Source organism: Malania oleifera, chromosome 2, assembly GCF_029873635.1.
Source record: "Malania oleifera isolate guangnan ecotype guangnan chromosome 2, ASM2987363v1, whole genome shotgun sequence".
Classification (NCBI taxonomy): domain Eukaryota; kingdom Viridiplantae; phylum Streptophyta; class Magnoliopsida; order Santalales; family Ximeniaceae; genus Malania; species Malania oleifera.
This window is the reverse complement of record NC_080418.1, coordinates 40,043,024-40,053,386: the sequence shown is the minus strand read 5'-3', so window position 1 is coordinate 40,053,386 and position 10,363 is coordinate 40,043,024. Positions and strand designations below refer to the sequence as shown.

General features: G+C 41.9%; 1 protein-coding gene across 1 annotated transcript; it reads left to right on the top strand.

Annotated features, from left to right (window-relative positions):
• Positions 1-293: 293 nt before the first annotated feature.
• Positions 294-1,697, top strand: LOC131148143 (uncharacterized). Its single transcript, XM_058097881.1, has one exon. It carries the CDS (start codon positions 294-296, stop codon positions 1,695-1,697), a length of 1,404 nt encoding a protein of 467 aa, XP_057953864.1.
• The last annotated feature ends 8,666 nt before the right edge of the window (positions 1,698-10,363 follow it).

Below are 10,363 nucleotides of genomic sequence, written 5' to 3'. Positions count from 1 at the left end.
CTTACCATGAGATTGAGTCCACAGTATAACAATATTCAGAAAGTCAACAGAACAAGTGGGGTGACAGTCTTACTCAGAAATCTATCATCGAACTACCAGCCCGGACTTTCATCAACATAAGATCCAATCCGTTAGATGAGCTAAAAGTCATTTGGAAGGAATGGACCCCGGCACGCCGTTTAAAATTCTCTCAAACATATGGGCACATTGGTTTCTTGTTGCATGTATCGGTAAATATCCCTGCCATAAAAGCACTGGTCGAGTTCTGGAATCCACCATATCGTTGCTTTACAATGAACGGTATCGACTTGACACCAACCATCGAGGAGTATACTTCGCTTTTGCATCTAGTCAAGTTACAGACACCATACAAACCTTATGTGCATGATGCTAGTGTTTCGTTCGTGAAGGAGATGTACGATGCTGTCGGGGTCAAAATCCAGAAAACATTCTCCGAGGGAGGTGCAGAAGTAAGGAAAATCTCTTGGAAGCAGTTGAAAGAAATAATTGAAAAAGAAGAAAAAGAAGAGGTTCAAATACATATGATGGCATTAGCTATTTACGGTTTGATCATTTTTCCAAAAGAACTAAACATGATCGATCAAGCTACTGTTTCGTTTGTAGCACAAGTACGTAACGGGATTAATCCCGTTCAAGGCATCCTGGCAGAAACCTTCAGATCACTCAACAACTGCAGAATCAGGAGGAGAGAACGTTTAAAATGTTGTGTGCAGCTGTTATATGTCTGGATGGTAGGTCACTTATCGTCTAACAAAGGGGGCTACCGTAGTATTTTCTCAATGATCCGAATCCCTTTGGCTGAATTTGAGGATACCCAATTGAAGGAGCAGTTAGATAAATCTAAATGGAACACAAAAATGTGTGGCTTGATCGACTCAAGGGTAACTTGGCTGGCGCCATGGATGGTCCGCTCTAACATGATATATCGGTGTGGAAATCTTCCATGGGTTCCATTACTAGGCCCATGGGGAGGGATAGCATATGCCCCTTTGATGGTCAGAAGGCAATTGGGGGCATCTCAGTTTGTGCCTATGACTCATGGATTGGCTGACTCAGACTTTGCATATGAAACAGGAGACACTCGAAACCAGATTAGAAAATTTATGGTGGCATGGAAGCATGTGAACCTAATAGACCCGAGTGATGGAATTGCCACAGTCCAAGGAAATTATGAAGCATGGCGAGAAAACCGGGTAAACCCCCAACTCAAAAGAATCCCAGAAATCGTTATTGAACATATTAAATCACCAAGCGCATGCATGCAATTGAAGCCACAAGGGGATCCATGCCCAGTAGAAAAAGGAGATGCAAGAGCAGAAGTGGGGAATCAGCAAAAGGAGGCTCTAGTCTCTGTCTATCGCAAAGAAATCAAGCGACAAAGGATTCGGTACATACAATCAGAAGAAGAGGTCGTGGCTCTAAGGAAGGAAAGACGAAGGCTTCGAGCAGCACTTGGACAGAAATCTCAAATGTTAGAAGATGCCCATACCGAAGTTAAAAAGAAATCGCTCTACATACAAGAGTTGGAGAGGCAGGGGGATGAGCAGAGAAGCAAGTATAATCAAGTACTGGAAAAGATTGAGCCGTGCATAATGAAAGCGGACTACTGGGAGGCCAAGTTTCGGGCTTTGCATAAAAAGTCGGCACAGCAAAATGCAGAGATTGTGCAATCATGAGTAGATTTTGATTTAATATTCGGTTGGATTTGTTATTGTATGAAAGGATTCTATTAATGAAAAGCAGATTTTATTTTCTAAAAATGATGATGATCTCTTCCATGAACCTTGATTGGAGTGCATTAGGTTGCATACATATGTTTCATATTTGTGAAATTTATACGTCTTGAAAAGACCATTGCATTTCATGCATACATATCTATGCATTCACGATTCTAAAAAGGGAAAGTTTTGGTTTGCAGTGCCTAGCGACAAAATTTGTCTAAACAAGCAACATTGAGACTGTCACGCATCAATACAATACCAGGAGAAGGGCAAAAGAAATGAGTGAACAATTGGAAGGTAGAGTCCTGGGTATAGAGCAAGGACAAGAAGAATTGAATGAAAAAATGAGCAAGATCCTGGAATTGTTGACGAACAAAGGAAAAGCAGTGCAGAATGATCCGGAGACAGATATGGATCCTACTCATCCTCCAGGGTTTACCCCAGTACATGGGCAAACGTCAGTTCCACTACCTGGCGTCATGGAGGGTTCAATGCCAAGTATACCCCCGTTCATCCCTAATATACCAGTACCAGGGTTTCCAGTAGTGGGGACTCCCCCATTAGTAGCTTCTGATTTGGGGGTGAACAGATCTGAAACTGAACGTCGATACGATGTACTAGAGGAACGTCTGAGAGCTATTGAAGGATCCAATACATTCGATTCTGTAGATCCCAATGATTTGTGCCTCGTGCCAAAGGTCACCCTGCCACCAAAATTCAAAGTACCAGATTTTGAAAAATTTAATGGAACTAATTGTCCTCGAACTCACCTGCGCCTGTATTGCCAAAAAATGGCTGCCCATTCTGATAATGAGAGACTAATGATGCATTGCTTTCAAGACAGCTTGACAGGGGCGGCTATCAGGTGGTATATTCAACAAGATCGGACTCGGATCCGCACATGGAAAGATCTGGCTAATTCTTTTATAGCTCAATACCGCCATGTTATAGAAATGGCACCCGATCGTATGACCTTGCAGAGTATGCAAATGAAGCCCACCGAAACATTTAGAGAATATGCATATAGGTGGAGGGACATGTCTGTCCGGGTCAATCCTCCGGTGGAAGATAGGGAGGCTATTTCCCTATTTGTGAATACCTTGAAAGATCCTTACTTCGGGCATCTCCTAGGGGCAACCCCCCATGACTTCATGGACATTGTTTCTACCGGAGAGAGGATTGAGACGGCCATCAAAGTCGGGAGAACTAAAAGTATTAGTACAGAGACTGGTCTAGGCAAGAAGTGGACAAGCAAGAAAAAGGAAGAAGAGGTCCAGATGGTTCAAAGACAACAATATCAAAGAGAGCATGGCCAAGGGGCTAGGAGGAATTTTGTTTTCGAGCCCTCTGTCAATCAGACTGTTCATACGGGAGGTAGACCCCAAGTTGTTCCTTCCGGGGCCATGCCCGCCCAACCGAATATGCGAACTCATGATAGAGGCATCCAGAGAAATATGAGAAGGATAGATCCTATTCCAATGACATACTCAGAATTATTCCCACAATTGATGGAGAGGAACTTAGTTTCAGTCATTCCTGGAACGGTCGTTACGGCACCTTTTCCACAATGGTATGACCCCGAAGCCAAGTGTGCATATCACGCTAACACTCCCGGGCACACTATTGAACGTTGTTGGGCATTCAAAAATAAGGTTCAAACACTAAGAGAAGCCGGATGGCTAGCATTTGATGATAAACAACCAGGAATTCAAGGGAACCCTTTGCCCAATCATGGGGGTAACAATGTCGGAATGATAGAAGAAGGGACGAATGAGGTAGATTTTGAACAAATGTCTTTAGATTGGTTGTTCAATGAACTTATTGCGGCAGGTCGGATAGGGCAAGAGGCTGTTTGCCCCACTAATGCACTTTGTTTATGTCAGAGTAAAGATGGAAGATCTGTGAAAAAGTGTGTAACTTTTAGAAAGTTTTTGCAAAAGATGGTGGATAACAAGTTTATAGAGTTTGGTTGTACCCGCAAAAGTGGAGAGATTGCAGTCATTGGGGAAAACGGGCCGGTATATCATCAGTGCACTAATCAACCATTCATACCTACCATGAACAAGGCTCTTCCCACACAGGAAGCGCCAGCTCGCTTGGTGATCTCTACTCCCAGGCCATTCCCATACAAGAGTAACCAAGCAGTACCCTGGAAATATGAATGTGAAGCGTATGTCGAAGGAAGCACCAGCAATATAGCAGGGGTGAAAGGGATAACTCGAAGTGGTAGGGTGTATATGCCAGATTCTTCTAAAACAAATCGACAGAATGTAGGGGAACCGGACAGGGCAGTGAAAAGTCCAATATCTAATGGAGAGGCCGAAGAATTCCTGAAGATAATAAAGCATAGCGAGTACAACATCGTGGACCAACTAAAGAAAATGCCGGCTCACATATCTGTTTTGTCGCTTCTACTAAATTCAGAAACCCATCGGGAGGCGTTACTTAAAGTCCTGAATCAAGCCTACATTCCCCAAGATATCAGCGTTGATAAATTAATCATGTGATCGGAAGTCTAGCAGCCTCCAATTACATCACTTTTACTGATGAAGAAATTCCGCCAGAAGGCCAGGGCACAACAAAGGCGTTGCATATATCCACGAAATGTAAGGATCATATGATGTCGCGCGTCTTGAAGATAATGGGTCATCCTCAATGTTATGCAATGACAACCACGCAGAGGTTACCCATTGATCCTTCTTAGTGACACCAACCAATTTGGTGGGTGCGTGCCTGCGATGGGACACGAGAGAGTCAGTAGGGTCGCTGACATCCCTATTCAGATTGACCGAACCTCAATATCACTTTTCAAGTATGGATATTACACCTTCATACCGTTGTTCTCTTGGGAAGGCCTTGGATACTAAATGCTGGGGCAGTTTCCGTCCTCTTTGCATAAGCGAGTGAAATTGTAGTAGGGGATAAACTGGTATGTGTTTATGGAGAAACCGACATAATGGTTACTAAATCTTCTTCCACTCCCTATGTGGAAGCGGCTGAAGAAGCCCATGAAGATTCATTCCGAGCGTTTGAGATCATCAACGTCCTTACTATAATGGAGGGATCTGTTATCCCTCAACCTCAGATCTCTTCTTCTACACGTATGGTGGCTGCAGAAATGATTAAATCAGGGTTTTGCCCAGGAAAAGGGTTGGGGAAGTATCTTCAGGGCATCGCAATGCCATTGTTACCAGAAGGCATGAATGAAAGATACGGCATCGGATATACTCCTACTTTAGCTGACCATAAGAAGAAGGCAGAAGAGAAAAGAATGCTCCGGATCGAGAGGCGCACAGGGAGAGTAAGTACTAAATGGGGGGTAGAAGTCCCACCAATGAATCAGACCTTTCGAAAGGGCAATCAAGTCACTCTTGAGGAAGAAATGAAACAGATGAGCATATTGGCCTTGGAATCAGGGGACCATATGAATGACTCGAGTAGATGGATCTACCCATTGACAGGAGCAGAAATTCAGAACTGGACATCCTTTGATTACCCAATTCCCTTCATGTAATAGCTTTTGCTCATTTTGCTTTATTTTTGTAATCCGTGGACATTATTGCCTCGGATCATTTGTCTTTTTCATCAATAAAACCAGTATGCATTTCTTTCGCATTTATTGCATCATGGGGTCATTTGTCAAAGAATTGTTTACCTTTGTTTTATGCAGGGATAAGGAAAATAATCATACCAGTATTCAGGAGCCAGAAATTGATGTTAACTTTGAAAACTTAATCCTAGAAGCTGAAATAGAAGAGGAGACTGACTTATCACCCGAAATGCAAAGAATGTTGAAATCAGATGAAAAACCAACTTTAACCAGTAGCGACCCCACGGTCACAATAAATTTGGGGACTAATGAGGAATCAAAAGAAGTAAAAATCGGGGCACTGTTGGGAGGAAAAGAAAGATGCGAAATGATAAACCTTTTGAAGGAATACCAAGATGTTTTCGCATGGTCCTATCAGGACATGCCGGGTTTGGATACGGACTTAGTAACACATAAAATACCCATTTACCCAGATAGCAAGCCGGTAAAACAGAAACTGAGGAGAATGCGCCCAGATATGTTGATCAAAATAAAAGAAGAGGTACAAAAGCAGTTTGAGGCTGGTTTTTTAGAAGTAGCCAAATATCCAGAGTGGATGGCCAATGTAGTTCCAATAATGAAGAAAAATGGAAAAGTGAGAGTCTGTGTTGACTATCGAGACTTGAATAAAGCTAGCCCTAAAGATAATTTCCCACTTCCACACATAGATGTGCTGGTAGACATACGGCGGGACATGCCCTGTTTTCATTCATGGATGGGTTTTCTGGATATAATCAATTAAGATGGCCCCAGAAGATAAAGATAAGACCACGTTCATCACCTTATGGGGGACCTTTTGTTACAAGGTTATGCCCTTTGGTTTTAAAGAATGCAGGGGCAACCTATCAGAGAGCCATGGTAACGTTATTCCATAACTTGATGCATAAGGAGATAGAAGTATATGTGGACGACATGATTGTTAAGTCTCGAGATGAGTATAGCCATGTGATGAACTTAAGGAAGCTATTTAAAGGCTACGAAATGTCAACTGAAATTAAATCCAGAAAAATGTACATTCGGAGCTTCTTCAGGAAACTGTTGGGATTTATCGTAAGTGAGAAAGGGATTGAAGTAGACCCAGATAAAATAAAAGCTATTCGAGAAATGCCAAGTCCCAAAACTGAAAAGAAGTCAGGAGTTTCCTAGGCCAATTGAACTACATAGCTCGATTTATATCTCAGTTGACTGCTAATTGAGATCCCATATTTAAGCTGCTGAAGAAGGATAACCCCGAAAAATGGAGTGAAGAATGTCAGAAAGCTTTTGAGAAAATAAAAGAATATCTATTGAACCCTCCAGTTTTGGTTCCCCCTGTACCTGGAAGGCCTCTTATATTGTACTTAGTAGTATCAGAGAATTCCCTGGGGTGTGTGTTAGGACAACACGATGAGTCTGGAAGAAAGGAGCGCGCCATCTATTATTTAAGCAAAAAGTTCACGGAATACGAATCTAGGTACTCTAACCTGGAGAAGACGTGTTGCGCTTTGGTGTGGGTGGTTAGTAGATTAAGGCAATACACGCTGTATTACACAACATGGCTGATTTCTAAAATGGATCCGATTAAGTATGTTTTCGAGAAACCTGCAGTAACAGGACGGATGGCTCGTTGGCAAATGCTGTTGACTGAATATGATATTACATATGTGACGAGAAAAGCCGTCAAAGGGAGCAATTATAGCAGAATATTTGGCTGATAGGGCCGTTAATGATTACCAATCCATGGAGTTTGACTTCCCGGATCAAGATATTGATTCAATTGATCAAGAAAAGGAAGGTAATGTTGGGTGGATGATGCTATTTGATGGGGCGACCAACGTATGGGGGCATGGAATAGGGGCTGTACTCATATCACCAGAGGGTAAATATTACCCAGTCACAGCCAAACTCACCTTTCCGTGTACCAATAATATAGCAGAGTATGAAGCGTGCGTATTGGGCTTACAGGCGGCTATTGACCGAGGCATTAAAAAATTGATTGTATAAGGAGATTCCGCTTTGGTAATTTATCAGTTGACTGGAAAGTGGGAAACCCGGGATTCCAAATTAATACCATACCAGGAGTTCATTCAGGAAATGATGCAGGAATTCGATGCCATCAGTTTTTCGCATTTACCGAGAGAGAGCAACTTAATCCCTGATGCGCTAGCAACATTGGCGGCTTTATTTAAGGTCGAGTCCGGAATAGAGATTGAACCCATTCGAATAAGGATGCATAGGGAGCCAGCATATTGTATAATGACAGAAGAAGCTGATGGAAAGCCATGGTTTCATGATATCAAAACATACATTCAATGGAAGAAGTATCCCATAGGAGCCTCTAATAATGACCGAAAGACAATTCGGAGGCTAGCTATGGGATTCTTCTTAGATGGGGAGATATTGTATAAAAGGAATCATGATATGACCCTCCTACGGTGCGTGGAGTTGCAAAGGGCAAGACAAATCATACAGGAAGTACACGACGGTGTTTGTGGGACCCATGCGGGAGGACACTCGATGGCCCGAAAAATCCTAAGGAGTGGATACTATTGGATAACCATGGAACGGGATTGTATGGAGTATGTTCGAAAGTGCCATAAGTGTCAAATCTATGGAGATCGCATACAAGTCCCACCCACTCAACTCCAGGTTTTATCTACACCTTGGCCTTTCTCAGCATGGGGCATGGATGTGATCGGACCGATAACCCCGAAGGCCAGTAATGGGCATCGATTCATTTTCGTGGCCATTGACTACTTCACAAAATGGGTAGAAGCAGCATCATACTCTAATGTCACTCAAAATATAATCAATCGTTTTATCAGGAGAGAATTAATTTGCAGGTATGGGATCCCAGAAAGGATAATATCAGACAATGCTAAAAACTTGAACAACGAGGTCATGACAAAATTATGCAGTCAGTTCAAGGTCAAGCATCATAATTCAGCCCCCTATCGACCTCAAATGAATGGAGCAGTGGAAGCAGCCAATAAGAACATCAAGAGCATCTTGGAAAAAATGACGGAGACCTATAGAGATTGGCATGAGAAGTTACCTTTCGCTTTATTGGCCTATCGAACCACTGTTCGAACATCTACAGGGGGCTACCCCTTTCTCTTTGGTATACGGAATGGAGGCCGTAATTCCGATAGAAGTTGAGATTCCATCGTTACGGGTCTTAAAAGAAGCAGAGTTAACCGAAGCAGAATGGGTGCAATCTAGATATGACCAGTTGAACCTGATTGAAGAAAAAAGATTGACAGCTATAGTTCATGGGCAGTTATACCAAAGGAGAATGATGAGAGCTTTTAACAAGAAAGTGCGTATTCGACGGTTTCAAGAAGGAGATCTAGTTTTGAAAAAGATTTTACCAATTCATAATGACCCCCGAGGTAAGTGGACCCCAAATTATGAAGGGCCGTATGTGGTAAAGAAAGCATTTTCAGGAGGTGCCTTATTATTATCAGACATGGATGGAGCCGATCTGGTGCACCCCACAAACTCAGACGCGGTAAAGAAATATTTTTCTTAGAAACCCTGTAAATTCTCAAGGAAATTCAATAAGATGACGATTTGCTTCATAAATCTGATGACTGTTCTTTATTCATGTTTTGATCAAATGATAGATGGCCATCGTTGGCCGATCTGCTTTCCTATAAAAGAGCCAAATAACAATTTACCATTTGATAACCAAATTGAGCCTAAATGATAAACCAGCATTTTTTCAAAAGTCAGTTTACAAAATTTAACCTGGGTATGGGTCCTTTAGGGTCTGGCAAGTCATATGAGACAACAATCGGCTACTCGAAATGATGGCAGGCCATCTTTCTGCTACCCAAAAGAAACAAAAAGAGATCCCTTGCAAGCCCTTCTTGAGCCTAGAAAATTCAATTTTTGATTAACCCGTCAAAGGATCACACCCCACACTGGGGTAATTTCAAAGGATTAGTCCCAAATGAAGTCCAAACAAAAATGACCGAATCCCTTCATGAAAGAGAAAAACAAAAGAGAGCAACAAAAGCAAATGGAAAAAGAAGAAAAGAGAAAGAAATAAGGGACATACTACGCATGTGATCTTTGACCAAGTTACCCTTAATGAAAGTACTGATTTTGAGCCTTATTTAACTCTTTCTTTCTTTAACCCGTACCCCTAGCCTATATTACAGTCCAAATAAAAGACCTGACCAGATTGGTATACATTGTTGTCTCTAATGATTTGTCAGACTCAATGATTGAGTCTGAACTACGTAATGACCTGATCCTGAAAAGGTACGTAGGCAGCTTGTTCAAAAGACAAGTTCGGTCAAAGCCAAAACAAAGTGCCTCAACTTAAACTGGGGCAGAGAATGTCATTATGGGTTGGGATTTGTGAGCCATAGTTTCCCTCTTCTTCAGAAAACCTATATCCCCAAGCCTACGTTTCGTCCCGAGTCTTAAAGACCATCTTGAGATCAAAACATGAACTGAACCTGAGGCAATAGTTTAACTTGAGAATTATAGAGGTTCGCAACAGAATAAGGCGAAAGGAGGGAGAAATGTTTGGGGTCATCGACGAAAAAGAAAAAAAATCAGTCAAAGGGGAATTAAGCTTGACAACTTAACATTCATGTGCTTCGACTTTTTGAATACTGGTATAAAGTTTTTCCTTTGAACTGACATTTAAGTCTAGTAAACTAGTCATCTCGCATATATGATCTTTTGATATAGCAAAGGGATGTTCCAATTACATGGTTGGATATTTCTCCAAAAAAAAAAAAAAACCTTTTTCATTGTCCCAAGAATAGGGTAATCAAAAGAGTTCGCTAGTATGCTTCCTGTTTCAATGACCTAGAGCTTCGGAAATGTGGTGTACAACCGATAAATAAGGCAAAATCTGAGGAGGTTGTGGCCTTCATATGAAACTGAGAGCTTTTACTGATGCATTTGCAATGAGGCAATTGTCGTGTCAAAACTTCTCTCCCTATCCAATTGCATTAAGCAAACAGGGTTAATATTGGTTGTAGGTCCATTCAACTGAGGCAGATTTTTTTTAGTGAGTTTCCTTTTAGCCAAA